General features: G+C 35.8%; 1 protein-coding gene across 1 annotated transcript in view; it reads left to right on the plus strand.

Moving 5' to 3' along the window:
- The window catches only part of SENP6 (SUMO specific peptidase 6), a 110,883-nt gene that overhangs the window by 14,998 nt on the left and 78,811 nt on the right, over positions 1 to 17,074 (plus strand). The window contains exons 2-3 of the mRNA XM_090282677.1: positions 1,773 to 1,866; positions 3,844 to 3,904. Coding sequence (XP_090138803.1) covers positions 1,773 to 1,866; positions 3,844 to 3,904 — 155 coding nt within the window. The remainder of the gene's footprint in view (positions 1 to 1,772; positions 1,867 to 3,843; positions 3,905 to 17,074) is intronic.

Raw genomic sequence — 17,074 nt, forward strand, 5'->3', positions numbered from 1 at the left:
CTTAAGAGTCTATCTGCACCGCCGAGAATGGCTGTGCAGTCCGACTCGGGAGTGACACGGTATTTGTCTCCTCCCGTGTTGAATCGACATCTTGCGATGACGCTGGAGTGTCCTCTCCAGTGAAGCTGAAGCTACAGAGCCTGGGCAGGGTGATATGGAGGGTCTGCTGTTGCCCATGCATCAGACTCCCCCTCTCTTCGCAGCTGAAGGGTCCAAGGGAAAGACGGAGTCAATACAGTTTGGCTTCAGGAGCGCCGCAGGAGTTGCCGGTGTTGACTACAACGTCAAACCGCCTTAAGGACTCCGGCTCCGGATTTTCTGTCGGGGTTTACTCCCCTAGCCTTTCCCCTGAAGAGGTATGCCGCAAGGCAGCGGAGGTTTTTTGGAGTCAGAGTTTTCCTTCTCTGATGTGCCCTGACTGGAAGATCGAACCAGCGACACTTAGCTCGCAGGCCGACGCTCAATCCACTGAGCCAAACCAGCCAGGGCTTTGCTTCTATAGTATTGGTGTACAAATATTAGAGTCCATGCCCTCAGCTATTATGATTATATACCTAGAACTGGGATTGATGGGATCATTGGGTAGATTGATGTTTAACTTTTTGAGGAACTGCCAAACTTATTCCACAGTGGCTGCAACATTTTACATTTCCACCAGCAGTGCATAAGAGTTTCAATTTCTCCACATTTTTGTATGTTTTTTCATTTTTTAAAAATAGCCATTCTGATGGGTGTGAACTAGTCTCTCATTATAGTTTTAATTTGCATTTCCCTTATGTCTAGTGTTATTGAGCATCTTTTCTTGTGAGACTTAAAATTATGGGCTTTTCTCGGCCATGTAGGTTATGAAACTTCTGGTCCCCAAACTGAGTAATTGTGAGCTAGCTTATGGTTGGGAATTCCCTGACCACGGGGTGGATATATTTGTCTTCAGTTCAATCCAAAAATCCAGAACCAAGGACAAAGCATCATTATTATTCCCATTATTGATTTCTTCAGTGAGTTTCTTTTTTTTCCCTCTAGTTCATCCAATCAGAGTGTTGCCCTTTGGGCGTTCTGGTCTTCAGCCTGACCTCTCATCTTGCTGTGACCCCAAACTTGATCTTAAAAGTAGGCTCTAGGCCATCAGGGTTTTGTCACATGGCTTCAAATGACAAGTTCAGAATTTAATTTCTCTCTTCTGGTTCCCACTTTCCAGTTGTTAATGGTTTCAGACGATTTCAGCCATGTACTTATAAAATTTTTAAAACTTATAATGAGCATGTTTGGTGTTCTGATACAGAGTTTTGGTTTTGTTGTTGACAAATCAGGTTCATCATAATGCCAACACAGAAATCTTTGATTTGTTTCTCTTCTATTAAAATGCAGAGATAATGGAGGTAAAGAAAAGGTTAGTGGTATGGATATGGTTCTCATAAATAAGGCAAGCAAACTTACAGGCACTAATTTCTAGAATCAGTGATGAATTATGGAGATATGGGGTTAATTTTTTAATATTTCATACATATTCATGCACACCCCATTTTTATTATATTTTACCAATTCGATCTCCTTTCTCTCGTAAACTTTATATATGAATAACTATAAATTAGCAAAAACAAATTTTAATGTGTTCTTTTTCTCTTTAGAGAAAATACGGTGTTTATAAGAAATAGTCAAAAGGCAAGCAAATGAAAATCTAAGCTAAGCAAAGAGTTTGGGGAATGCTCAATTTTATTTTATATTTAATAGCTTTTGTAACAAATACTTATCTCAGTTTGTTTTTATTTCAGCTTTGACTAGATCAGAATCTAAGAAAGATGGAGGTTTTAAAAATAATTGGAGCTTTGATCATGGAGAAGAAAGTGAAGGAGATACAGATAAAGAGTAAGATTTTTTTGCCCCTCAGATATTTTATAAGAATGAAACTTTATTAGAAAAGTGATTTATCTTCCATGGAAATATTTTTAAGAGTATCGTATTCTTAAGAAAATATTGAAATCTTTTACAATAGCATGAAAGAAAGAAAAACAATTCTTTATTGGTAAATAATTTTGTTGTTACATTTCTCCATCTTTTGAAATGTATAAATAGTATAAATATGTGCATGTAATACATGTAATCTTATGATTAAATATCAACCATACTACAGATTTCCAACTAAAATTGATCTTTAATTTTAAAAAAAAGCACAGGATGCCATTCAGTGATTTGAAAAGCCTCCATTTATCTCCAAGTGTACTCATATTAAGACTCCTGAAATTTGTATGGAAGTTCAAGTCCTGTAGTAACTTTTTTCCCAGTTGCACACCCTTCCCATCACCACATCCGTCTTAAGATCAGATTACCACCAGAGAAAGTAGGAACACTATAAATGATAAACACAGGTGTTGACCCAGACAGAAGTTAAGCAAAGTATTCATTACGTTTGTTAATGTACTTGGAATTACTTCTGTGAAAAATTTTAAATAATGGTTTCAATAGAACCTTTTTCATCATGTCAAGGTTTGTATTACAAATTTAGCATTGCTATTAGTTTCTTGGTTTATTGATCTGGTTTTTTCCCCCTAACCAGAACAAATAGCAAATTTAGAAAAACACAAATATTTATACCCATTTCTACCAAAACTATAAATATGTTTTAGAAATTTTACACAAGAAGTCATTCAGAGTATACTGGCTAAATATTGTAGGTGCTTGCTTCACTTCTGTCTGGGCAGCACCTCCATTCATCATTACCACTTTATGTGTGCCTTCACTTATGAAACACTAAACTGAAGTTTATTTGAAGGAGAGCTTAGAACTGGTAAGTTTCTCACTTAAAATTGGTATTAATGGTCTTTTGTTTCTGATTATATTTTAATTTAAAATAATTTTTGTTATATTTGGTACCTATGTAGTTTTGAAAAATTGGAATTAAATCTGAAATTAAATCCAGTAAAGAGTATACCCCTTCTTAAACATTTTTGTAAAATATTTGGAAGGAGAGAATTTTTAGTGTTAATAAAGTTGATATATATAAACTAATGAAACAAACATTTTATATTTTTATTATAAATAGGGTTTTACTAAAATTAACTGAATAGAGTTGTCTTTAGATGGGCATATTTTTTTACTTCATGAGAAGATTTGTTAGGGGTATGTAAAAAAAATTCTTTTAAGGTGCTACCTGTCCTGTATGTTTCATTTATGAATCATACTCTTTGGTGCATTATTATAATTGGATACTCAGGGGCTTTAGCTTTTGAACATGTTGAGATTAACATGAACTTTTTATTAATAGATATGTCAGTCTGGTGTTAGAATCTCAGGCCAGTGATTCCCAGTGAAGGGTTGATAATTTCTTCAAAGTGGTATAGGTATAACTATTTTACTGTGGTAATACCATTGGAATTACTTTATTTTCATTAGCTAAAGTTTTCTTACCAGTTTGTGTCTTCTCTACTTGTCTCTGTTCCCGCCCCCCCCCCCCCAATTTTAACTCTAAGACAGAAAGTAAAAATGAGTGACCATATAAATTCCATGTATACGAAAACAAATAATATCTTTATTTATGGCAGGGATCAACAAACGATGACTCATGGGCCCAGTCTGGCCCACTCCTGGATTTTTAATAGTTTTATTGGAATACAGCCACATGTATAATCTATGGAGGATTTTATACTACAATGACAAAGATGAGTAGTTGCTATAGAGACTGCATGGCCTGCAAAACTTATAATATTTCCTCTATGGCCCTTTACAAAAAGTTTGCTGATCCCTGAATTATTGTATTAGGTGAGAAAAGAGGATAAAACTTCTGAATTTAATATATGGGTTGTAATTGCCACTGAAGGTTTTTTCCCCCCCTTATTTTCTATGTAGTGAGGCAAATCTACTCAGTGTAGATGAAGATGAGGATTCTGAAATCTCAGAAGGAAAAAAGGCAAGTGTTGCTTTTTTAATTTAAAAAATATTTTAGGTTGTATATTAAAAATGAATATTTCAAAAGAAAATGTTAACGTTTTTAAGTGGTAAGTCCCAACCACTCTCTTTCCTACTCCAGAAGCAAAGAGTGTTCCCAGTTTCTTATTTATCCAATCAGATATTTTATGCCTTAAAAAAATATTTTTTTTGTCTCAGTCCTCTCATACTTAAACAATTGGTAGTATCCTACACACTTTTCCTAACTTTCTAAAAACTAATGTATCTGGAGACCATCCATGAGAGTTTATTAAGAGTACCCTCATTCTTTTCAATGAGTATTTCATTTTATGATTCACCATTATTATTCAGGACCCCCTACTTTATGGTGTTATCAATCTTTTCCCCTCTAAAATAATGTTGAGTAAGTTAGCCTTCACTAGAGTTTATTTTGCACACATACAAGTATATATGTAGGTTGAATATAAGTAAAGCTGCTGTATCAAGACAGATCCAGTTCTAATTTTGTTATACACGATTGACAATTTTGTCAGCAGTGTCTGAGAGTGCCTGTTTCCTTAAGTTTTTGTTACAGTGTTATTAACGTTTTGATTTTTGCCAGTGAAAAATAGTATCTCAGTGTAGTCTTTATTGTGCATTTCTTTTATTATGAATGAGGTTGAACACATATGTGTAGTTCATTTATTTCTTTTTGATAACAAGAAATATCTTTTGCCCATTTTTCTGTTTGGTCTTTAGAATATTATTGATTAATTGGGATTCTGTTTATATTGAGTCTGAGATACACATTTGTTTACTATTTGAAATCTGTGAAGTCTAGATGGATATTATAATCTCATGACATGGTTTAGTTTTTAAAAAATTTACATACTAGTACTTACAATAATGATGCATCTTATGACAGTTTCTTAGGTTTGATGAAATACTGTTTTTTGATGACACTGGCTTGTTGCTAATATATATTTTTAAAGATTTATTTATTTACTTTTAGAGAGAGGGGAAGGGAGAAAGAAGGAGAGGGAGAGAAACAGCAATGTGCGAGAAATACAGCGATTGGTTGACTCTCTTACGCCCCCAACTGGGGACCTGGCCCACAACCCAGGCAAGTGCCCTGACCAGGAATTGAACTAGTGACCTTTCGGTTTTCAGGCTGGTGCTCAATCTGCTGAGCCACACCAGCCAGGCCTTGTTGCTAATATTTTAAACCAGTTTTTTTTTTTCACTAGCCCTTTGTCTTTGCTTTTGATGATTATTGCCTTGGAGAAAGTATTTTTTCTTTTTTTTTTGTATTTTAATTTATTTATTGTTTTTTCTACTATAGTTGTCCCACTTTTTCCCATATTGCTCTCTGCCCACCCCACCCACCCCACCCACCCCTTCTCCCACAGTCAATCCCCACCCTGTTGTCTATGGCCATGGGTCATTCATACTAGTTCCTTGACTAGACCCTTCTCCTTTCCCCCTTCTGTCCACCCCCATTCACCATCAGTCTGCTCCTTGTTTACTCACCCCGGGCTCTATTGTTTGTTTATGTTGTTCATTAGTTTCCTGTATTAAGTGATATCATACGATATATGTCTTTCTCTGCCTGGCTTATTTCGCTTAGCATAATTCTCTCTAGTTCCATCCATATTGTCACAAATGGTAGAAGTTCCTTCTTTCTTTCTGCTGCATAGTATTCCATTGTGTAAATGTACCACAGGTTTTTTTTTTTAATATAATTTTCTATGTCTTTCTTATACTATCTTTTTTTTTTAAACAATTTTATTTGTTTGTTTATTTTAGAGAGAGGGGAAAGGAGAAAGAGAGGGAGAGAAACATCACCATGTGGTTGCCTCTCACACACTCCCAACTGTGGACATGATGTCCAATCTTGTCACGTGCTCTGACTGGGAATCGAACCAGCAACACTTGGTTCGCAGGCCAGTGCTCAATGCACTGAGCCACAGCAGCCAGGGCAATGTAGCACAGTTTTTTAATCCACTCATGTACAGATGGGCACTTAGGCTGTTTCCAGCACTTGGCTGTTATGAATAGCGCTGCTATGAACATAGGGGTGCATAGGTATTTTGAATTGGTATTTTAGGATTCTTTGGGCATAATCCTAGCAATGGAATTGGCTGGATCAAAAGACAGTTCCATTTTTAGTTTCTTGAGGAAATTCCATACTGTTTTCCATAGTGGCTGCACCAGTCTGCATTCCCACCAACAGTGCACTAGGGTTTCCTTTTCTCCACATCCTCACCAGCACTTGTTTATTGATTTGTTGATGATGGCCATTCTGACTGGTGTAAAGTGGTATCTCATTGTGGTTTTTATTTGCATCTCTCTGATGGCTAGTGATATTTAGCATTCTTTTATATGCCTGTGGGACCCTCTGTATGTCCTCTTTGGAGAAGTGTTTGTTCAGGTCCTTTGCCCATTTTTTAATTGGGTTGTCTGTCTTCTTGGTGTTGAGTCATATAAGTTCTTTATATATTTTGGTATCTGAGGTGTGAGGTATCACAGGCAAATGTGTTTTCCCATGCGGTTGGTTCCCTTTTCATCTTGCTGATATTTTCTTTGGCTGAGCAGAAACTCTTTAGCTTGATGTAGTTCCATTTGTTTATTCTTTCTTTTATTTCCCTTGCCTTAGGAAATATATAGGTGAAAATATTGCTCCATGGGATATCTGAAATTTTCCTGCCTGTATTTTTCTCTATAAATTTTATGGTGTCACAGCTTACATTTAAGTCTTTTATTCATCTTGAGTTTATTCTGGTGTATGGTGTAAGTTGATGGTCTAGTTTAATTTCTTTGCATGTCCAAGTCCAGTTCTGCCAGCACCATTTGTTGAAGAGGCTATTTTCACTTCATTTTATGTTCCTTCCCCCTTTGTCAAATATTAGTTGTCCATATAGACCTGGTTTATTTCTGGAAAATGTATTTTCTTGTGTTGTGAAATATATCAGACTTCTTCTTTTATGACTTTTAGATTTAGTGTCTTGGTTCCTAATGATGTTAACTTAGTTACATGTTTGATTTCCTATTAGATACATTAAATGATTTCACAATACAAATATAAAAATAATTACTAATAAGATGATTACAGTTTTTTAAAATTCTGTTTGTTTCCTTGTTGTGCGGGGGCACTACCAGGTTCGTCCCACTAGATTGTTTATTTATTTTATTTATTTATTTTTATTGATTATGCTGTTGTCCCAATTTTTTTTCCCTCTGCTCCCCTCCACCCTGTGAACCCCCTCCCTCCAGTTGTCCCCCCCCTTAGTCCATGCCCATTGGTTGTGCATATAGTTCTTCTCAATATCTTCCTATCTACTCCATTCCCTCCTACTATGCTTAATTTCTGCTTTATCTCCCTCCCTTTTCCCCCTTCCCCCTCCCCGCTGACGTCCCCCCAATATGTTCCCCTTACTTATAATTCTTTTCCCCCCTCTTGTTGCCTACTTTGTTTGCCTTTGTTTCGGTTCCCTAGCTTCTACTGTTGGTTGTTGTGATACAGTTTTCATTTTAATGTTCGTAGTTTTGATCCTCCTTCTCTAAACAAGTTCCTTTAACATTTCATATACCAGTAGTTTGGATCTGATGAACTCCTTCAGTTTTACTTTGTCCTGGAAGCACTTTCTCTGCCCTTCTATCCTGAATGACAGCTTCGCTGGATAGAGTAATCGTGGTTGTAGGTTTTTGATTTTCATTACTTTGAATATTTCTTGCCAGTCCCTTCTTGCCTGTAAAGTCTCCTTTGAGAAATCAGCTGATAGTCTAATTGGGACCCCTTTGTACAGAATTCTTCTCTCCTGTTGCTTTTAAGATTCTCTCCTTATCCTTAATTTTTGACATTTTGATTATAATGTGTCTTAGTGTGGTTCTCCTGGGTCTACGTGATCTGGAATTCTCTGTGCTTCCTGGACCTGTAAGTCCATTTCCTTCCCCAAGTTAGGGAAGTTCTGCTTCATTATTTTTTCACATAATTTTTCAGTTTCTAGTTCTTCTTCACCCTCTGACAATCTTGTAATTAGAATGTTTGTTCGCTTATAGCTGTCCCAGAGGTTTCTGAACCTGTCCTCATATTCCTCACTTTTTGTTTCCTCTTTCTGCACTGGTTGACTGTTTCCTCCCTATGTTCTGATTTGTTGATATGATCTCTGGCTTTCCCTTCCTCACCACTTGTCTTGTATGTATTTTTGTTCATTTCAGCAGGACTAGCCTTCATTCCTTCCCTGTCTTGATTAAGTCCCACTGTTAGATCTGTAAGCTGCCTTATGACTATAGCTCTGAACTGAGCCTCAGAAAGATTCTCTATTTGTTCATTGGTCAAGTCCTTTATTTGCTTTTTGGTTAGCTGTGTGATTGGTATTTCAATAATTAATTCTGCCATTCTGACCATTTTGTTTATCTTTCCTTCTTAAGTGGGGTGCTGTCACACCTCCTACGTTATATTGGGCGGAGCCCCGTGTACTCATCACAACCCGGTGACCCTTCTCACCACACTGTGGTGCTTTGCGTGGGGTGCGAGGGTCCAAGGTGGATTCCTGCCATTACTCTCCACTGAGAGACCAGTAGCCTCCTCTTCCTCCGTCCCCACGCCCTCCGGGCCTCACAGTCCGAGACAATGGGGGTCTGCCTTCCCCGGTGTTGGAATCATGAGCTGACGGGTCTGGTCTGCAGCCAGGGCTGGCTCCCATGTGCTTCTCTCCTCCCCCCAAATACGGGTGTCTGCTTACCGGGTCCCGCTGTTTGTTGCTGCCTCCAGCACAGCTCGATCTTTCAGCTGTGGCTTTGCCCCTCCTACTTTTCCGAACGAGCACCACTTGTTTATAACTTCATATGTTGGACTTTCATGTAGCTTTATTTTCCGGAACTTCTGGTTATTTTTGGTTTTGCGGTAGTTGTATTCCTTATTAGTTGTGGAGGGCGACAGAGCGTGTTGGTCTATGCCTCCATCTTAGCCGGAAGTAGATTGTATATTTAAATTACTGTGTTGAAATTATTTGTTCCTGGTTGGTAATTCCATCAGCTGAACGAGAGTTAGGTTTATATATTTGTAGAGAGAGGGTAAGGGAGGAAGAAAGAGAGGGAGAGAAAAAGTGATGTGTGAGAGTATAAATATTGATCTGTTTGTTGCCTCTCCCTTGCCCCCAAACAGGGACCTGGCCACAATCCAGTTGTGTGCCCTGACCAGAATATAATCAGTGACCCTTTGGTTTGCAGACCAGAGCTCATTCCACTGTCCCACACCAGCCAAGTGTTAACTTTGTTTTTAATTTTGAGAAATTGATTTTTAAAAATAAAAAGTTTATTTAATTTGTTTCATGCTTATGAAAAAATATTCACATGGTTCCAAAGTCAAATCTACAAATGTTTTATTCAAAGATGTCTAGCTCTTGTAATGATTTCCTCTTCTTTCTCTTTTATCTGTAGGCATCCTGTAGTGGTTTAACCTTCCATTGTTTGTTTGTTTTTTAATTTTTAATTACAGGAATATATCACCCTTTTGGAGAAAGTATCCATACTGTTTGGCCCCTCAGTTTTTTTAAAACTTAACAGTATAGACTGTAGATTTCTACAACAGACTCTTTAGAGATCCTTATCTCTTTCATTACTACCTACTATTCTAATGAATGGATGTACCTAGATTGATATACCATTAATTGATTGCTTATTGGTGAGCAGAGGTTCTTCCCAATAATTTGCTCTTTTAACTAGTGCTTAATAAAGCCTGCGCTTACATATTTTATATATCTTTAGTGTATATTTGTGGGATAGATTCCTAGAATTGCAGTTGCTATTTCAGGGAGTAAATTGACAGGTAATTTTGCTACATATTGTCAAATGCTTCATTCATAAGAGTTAATATTTGGCCATTCTGCTAGTGATTATGAAACTTCCTGTTTTCTGTAACATTGGGGATTATGTGGCCAAACTTAAATTTTTGCCAATCTGACATAGCACTCTCTTCACATTTCCCAAACTTATAGTTGAATAGTATTTTAGGAACTTTCAAATTCACTTTCCTCCATCTTCATAGGTTATTTTATTTTTCTTCCACAACTCTTTCCAATTTTTTATAATTTAGGGATTTTATAGAATTTGAAGTTTTTCTATTAGTATTTTCAAGTTTTCCTTACAAAATTACACTGAAAAACTGAGATTTTTCACCTTGCAGTTTTTTCTAGCTTTTATTTCAACATCTCAGTTTCTTAGAGTGCTGCTGTGAGGTCTTCAAGTAGACAGAGAAATAGTGAGCTTGGTAGAGAAAAATAAAAAGTGTGTTCTACCACTAACTTCTATGACAATGGCCTTTGATATATTTTTTTTTTCCTTGCAGATGCCCTTAGTATTTTTTAAAAAGCATATGCCTTATTACACATTTTTAGGGATGTTAATGTTGATATTTTAAAATAAAACCTACATGACACTTATATATATTCAGTGATATCTAAAGGTAATTATTATTTGGTACTCAGCGTCATCCATTTTAAAAATACATGTACCAGGTCCTCTTCAACAGTTGAAAATATAATATTATACCTTTTTCTTCTTAAATTTATATTTCCTTTTTATTTTCTCACAGAATTTTGGCTACTTATATGTATTTTTAACTTCATAAGGTATATTTTCATGGGATTGAAAAATTTTAAATTAGTCTGTCATACTTTAATAAAAAGAGAAGCATTCTCTGAAATTTAACATTAAATAATATTTATCACTAAAAGATTCTCCTTTTTTTTTCTAGGTTGAGTTATCTTTATTCAATAACTATTAATTCAAAATTATATTACAGGTATTTGTAATTATACTTCTTGTGTAGAATTATATTAGAAATGTATTTATTAAAACGGATGGTGCTAATGTTTGATGTTTTCCTTTATTCATTTAGCTTACATGTTCATGAATAAATATTTATTGCTAGACTAAAACATTCAGCAACAATTTTTCTTTTTAAACATTTTTTAAATATAAGTGGTGAGAAATCTTGTAATTTGGGTGAAATATACTAATTATCGAGACTTAATGACTGGCTAGTAATTATACTTGTTACATTTGGATTCTTTTTTTAACCAAATATTCAGAAGTAATTGGAAAATTTTAAATTTTGTTAAATTCAAGGAGTCTTTACTAATACAATATTTTTTGTAAAATATTTTATAATTTTTGGTTTATGTATTTTCTTTAAAAGTTGGCCCTGCATATTTAGCTCATAGTCTATGGAAACTATCTGCATAGAACTTATTTGACAAGGCCAGTTCACACAGACCATCCAGTCAATTAAATCAGATGTAATATTTCCCTATGAAAGTCTGTTTTCATTTTTTATTTCAAGTATACATGTTAATATTCATCTTCCTGACAACTGTGTTTCTTCAGAATCCTAAGGCAGAAAAATGTGGTTTTGGTTTTGACCTGACTTTGTTATCTGGTTGGCATAAGTCATACCAGATTTCAGTCATTTTTAAACTTATGCTTTCCTTGACTTTTCACTTGATTTTCTCTTTGGGGCAATGCTTTTCTTGAAAATAATTGGAGTAAAAGATACAAAGGTCAAAAATGTAAATTCTCATCACTTTTTCCATTTTGCAGCGTAGCTGAATTAAGAAAATCCTACTTTGGTCCAGAACACCCAGTTTCTAACCCCATAGTTCACCTTTAACAGAAATATGTAAAAGTAGGAAAAGATATGAAGCCCTACTACTACTTTATGTGCCAAAAGATATCCCTGATGCTAATAGTTCAAATGATTCCTTTCAGGAGGTTGTTAGACTCTTAATACAAAAGGTGAAAATTATGTCTTTGTTTTGTAAAGTGGAAAAAGGCCTATTGTGAAAGAGGAGATGGGGATTGAGATCATTGTATGATGCCTTTTTTCCAGGTGGGTGTTAAATTAATTTTTAGTGTAAAAATGGAGACTGAGAGTTTAAGAGTTGATTTTCTTAAAATTATTCATTATTCAATTATTTATCTTTTCAAAAGGCTTTGTTTATCCCCGGGGTTTACAGATTTTTAATGGCTTGTAGGTACTATATTGGTACATATGGACCATTGGTTTAAACTAATATAATATAGTAGTTTAAACTCCATTCGAAAATGAGCATGGAATTAGGAGAAAGCCTTTATTTTGGCTCATTGTGTCCTAATTGTCTTCCCCTTCTCTTTCACAGATACCCTCTTTGCCTTTGGGCTTCTGTAGTTTCATTGTTCCTCTTTAGAATGTATGTCTTTCATTAGTCCTGAAAAAATTTTAGCTATTATCTTTGTGGTTATAGCCTTTCCACATTATTCTTCCTGGAACTTTTATTCAACATATTAAGGCCACCATTTTTCTTTTCAAACCTATATTTTCCATATATAAAAGAAAAAAGAAAGGATATAAACAGATCTCTGTACAACATTCTAGGTAATTTCCTCAGATGTGTCTTCCAATTCAGTAACTTTTATCTTCAGCTATATCTAACCTACCATTTAATCTGTCCATTTTTATACATATAAAAACATCTCAATGACATTATTTGTAGAACTTCTGTTCTCTTTCAAAATTTTCTCTATTTTCCAAAAATTATCCTCTATACTATTTCCCTTTTAATTTTAAGAATTTAAAAACCTTTAATATACATTTTTAATGTCTCTAATAATTTAGTAGGTTATTTTAGGTTATCTTATTTGAAGTTCTTAGTTGTTAAATTTCCTGAATACTTGGTTTTTTATTAAATTGACTATGTGATGTGTGGTATTGGAAGATACCACTTATTTATATAGGGCTGGCCAAAAAGTTCTTTCAGTTTTTTCCGTACAGTGGCACTAGTAATGCTTAGTTGTCTTGTTAGAGTGTATTGACAGCTGCCATATAAGCACGTATTTTATGAAACACTTACCAAAATTGGTGAATTTTGTGTAGCCATTTTAATATTGAAAATGGAAGAATGTATGTGACATTTTTGACATTTTATGCTTTATTATTTCAAGAAAGGTAAAAACTCAGCTGCCACACAAAAAAGATTTGTGCAGTGTATGGAGAAGATGCTGTGAATGATCAAATATGTCAAAAGTGGTTTGCAAAGTTTCTTGGTACTATTTACATTTTGGCCAAATATTCTTTGCTGTTGGTCTGTCGTATGCTTTGGAAGATGTTTAGCAGCACTGGAAGCACTAGGCCCACTAGAAGCCAATAACGGGACATAGCCAACATATCAAAATATCCAAATCAATAAAGTTATTGGTGAAAATGAAAAATGTGTCTTATTTTATGGAAAAAACTAAATGGACTTTGTGGCCAACCCAATAATTTTTGCACATTTTGCTGCCCCAGTGAGTTATTTATTCATGCAACAAATTTGTATTTAGCATAGTGTTTTAAGTGCTAGGGAGAAAAACAGACAAGCTTCTTGTTCCTGTGGAGCTTAAATTCCAGTAACTGGCTGTGTTCATTAGTTACTTAATGATTAATGTTATAATACTGGGGTTGGCAAACCAAGCCTCACAGACGAAATCCAGCCTGCAGTCTATGGTCTAGGAACTAGAATAGTTTTTGCATTTTTTTAAATGGTTAAATCAGAAGAATACTACTTCATGACACTATTTCATGATGTGAAAATTATATGAAATTCAGAGTTGTGTTCTTAAAGTTTTATTGGAAAACGGTCATTCTCATTTGTTTATGTATTGTCTTTGACTGCTTTCGTGTTACAAGAACAGATTTGAATTATTTGGACAGAGTTGAGTGGTGGGGGTTTTTTTGTATTTTTTCCATTACCGTTTAATTTTTTAAAGATTTTATTTATTTATTTGCAGAGAAAGGGGAAGGGAGGGGATCATAAAAGGGAGAGAAACATTGATGTGCAAGTGAAACATTGAATGGTTGCCTCTCACACACCCCCAACCAGGGACCTGGCCCACAACCCAGTCATGTGCCCTGATGGGGAACTGAACCAACAGCCTTTTGGTTTGAAGGCCAGGTTTCAATCCCCTGAGCTACCCGAGCCTGGGCTCTATTATCATTTAGCCTTATATCCTCTGGAGTTGAGTAGTTTTGACAGAAACTGAACGGACCATAAAACTTAAAATATTTGTTGTCTGACTCTTTAGAGCAGTGGTTCTCAACCTTCCTAATGCTGCGACCCTTTAATACAGTTCCTACTGTTGTGGTGACCCCCAACCATAACTAAAGCATAGTGATTAATCACAAAGACAATATGTAATTATATATTTGTTTTCCAATGGTCTTAGGCGACCCACAGGTTGAGAACCTCTGCTTTAGAGGAACAGTTTGCCAGTTCCCTGTACTATTGTTTATACCTTGTAAATGTGTTGTATATAAATTGAAATCCAATTGAGGGAAACTTGTAGCATTTTTGGATGGATGGTATATAGAGTAAGCAGACAGAATATCAGACACTATGCCTGCTAAAACTGTTCACTTTATAAGGATGATTATGAGAGTTATGAGACTGTAATCCACATAGCACATGTTACTAGCAAGTCTTTCATAAATAACTACATTGTCATTATCAAATGCAGTGTTAATGAACCTGTGTAATCTGTGTTCCTTTGCAAGTTATGTTGTGTTTATAGTTGCTTATCTGGTATCAGTAAGACTCATGTTTATAGTTGGTTTTGTAACCATGTGATGATTTTTTGCTAATCCATCTATGCATAGTAGTTCTCCTGATAATATGTTTGCATTAGCTAGAAAACTGTCTTAGGCTGCTAAAGAGGGGGATGAAGAGAAGGGAAATCCCCAGACTAAAAACATCATCTTGGCTTAAGTAGCTGTGCTCTAATCTATAAGATAGTCAACCATAAATGGCTCGATTTTAACTTAATTTCATGTTATTTCCCCCAATAATTTGATATAGATCACCAAGATCACAAATAAAATCAGAATAATAAAAATTAGTAATTAGGAAGAGAGAAGTAGATGTGCCAGGCATCTAAAATAATTTTTTGTGTTTAATTCAACAGTTAGTTCTAAATTTTCTGGCAGCTGGATTTGTGTGATAAGAGAATCTTTTACAAATTTACATTCTGTGATTCTTTTATGGAGTGATTTTTTCTTCCCCCCCTGAAGCCACCTTCTAAGTATAACAGATGGTAGGGAATATTTTCTAAGGGAATTTGACAAAATAATAGGTGTTTTTCATGAGATACAGTTATCTGACAAAGCTAGAAGTACTGGTTGTTGCTGACTGAAGTGGATATAGATTTTGATAGTAACCAACTTATAGGCAATAGAATTGGGAAATTTAAGAATTTAGCTAATATAGATCTTCTTGCTTTAATGATGGGCTTTAGATTGTCTATTGCCATGCCCAAATGCTTTCTCAAAACAATTTTTTAAGTGTATAAGCAGTTAATCAGTAATATGGTTGAATTAGCTGAGTTATGTGCCTATACTCATATTTTGGATGAAATAATTTTAATTTAAACAATTCTTAAGAGGAAGGATTACCTTTCTGCATTATTTTAAAAAATATTTTATTTATTTTTAGAGAGAGGGGAAGGGAAGGAGAGAGAGAGAGAAAGAAACATTGTAGTGTGAGATTGGTTGCCTCTCATGCACCCCCACATGGGGACCTGGTTCACAACCCAGGAATGCGCCTGACTGGGAATTGAACCGGTAACTCTTCAGTTCACAGGCTGGTGCTCAATCCACTGAGCCACACCAGCCAAGCGCTTCACATTTTTATGAGGGAATATTTAGTATAGTTCTTTTGATTTTTGAGATGTTCTGTATCTTGATGATTTTGAGTTTTCTTTCTGGGTTTTGGCTAACATTGCTTGTTTTTGCCTCTTATTAACAGTATTTATATTGTTACAAACAGCACTATAAAAATTTATACAGTGTAGTTTGGGAAACAGGCTTTAGAGTCAGATCAGCCATTTTTTAATCTAAATTTTATTTTTCAATTACAGATTAGATTCAGTATTATTTAGTATTAGTTTCAGGTGAACAGCTTAGTAGTTAGACAGTCATGTACCTTAGAAAGTGTTCCCCCTGATAGTTCCAGTACCTGACACCATACATAGTTATTACAATATTATTGACTATGTTCCCTATGCTGTATTTTACAAGAGTCAAGTCAGTCTTTGTTCAAATTCATTTAACTAGTTTGTAGAAGTTACCTTGCTTTTTAAGCTCAATCTTCATACAGGGGTAGGATTTCAGTAAAGTTTAAATAACATGTGGTGGAGAGAGGGAAAGGGAGGAAGAAAGAGAGGGAGAGAAACATCAATGTGTGGTTGCCTCTCGCACGTCCCCATCTTGGGACCTGGCCCACAACCCAGACTGAGAATCAAACTGGTAACCCTTTGGTTCGCAGGCCGATGCTCAATCCACTGAGCCACACCAGCCAGGGCTAATCAGTCTTTAATGGAAACTTTTTGCTTCTGTGATTCTTTAAATGATATACGAGGTCTGTCCATATAATATGAAAAATAGAGACCCTTGTTGAAGAAGATACAAGATACAAGAAACATTGTACATAGGACAGTGGTGCCTCAGTCCCCTTCACAGTAGACACTTGGGGACATCACACAGTTCTTCCAGTTGCCATCAGTTGTCCTGTTGTACTTTCCTGAATCTCATCCACAGTCTGAAACCTCTCCCTTTCAAAGGTGATTTTAGTTTTTGGAAAAGGCAGAAATCCCAGCGCACCTAATCTGGGCTGTAGTGGGGCTGAGTCACCTGGGTGATTTGATGTTTTGCCAAGAAACTCTGCATGAGATGTGACTCGTGAGAGGGCATGCTGTTGTGATGAAGCTGCCAATCACCAGTTGCACATAGCTTCAGCCTTCTGAATCATCTGAATAGTTTTCACAGAGGACTGTTCAAGCTTAATGCAAAATTTACTGCAGATTCATTCTTCTGCTTGCTCAGTCATTTTGAATGTGATGGCAACCCAGTACACGTGCTAACTCAGTGGTGTCTACTCCCCCACTGACTAGTACTCTGAAGTTGTCATTGTTCACACATGCTCATTCCAGTCCACTCTCCTTGGCTTCCAGGTTACATTGATGTTGTGCAAACTGTTCTCCTTATATTAAGAATGGCTGGACTTTTTGATTTACTGGACCTTGTCGCAGTATATCAAAATCACCAAGACCCCTGGTTCTCCAACATTAGTGTACATCAGAATCACCTGGAAGGTTCCACAAACAGATGCCTGACTACCACCTG

The sequence above is a fragment of the Furipterus horrens genome, unplaced genomic scaffold (genome assembly GCF_987537825.1).
Source record: "Furipterus horrens unplaced genomic scaffold, mFurHor1.1.pri manual_scaffold_6, whole genome shotgun sequence".
Lineage (NCBI taxonomy): Eukaryota > Metazoa > Chordata > Mammalia > Chiroptera > Furipteridae > Furipterus > Furipterus horrens.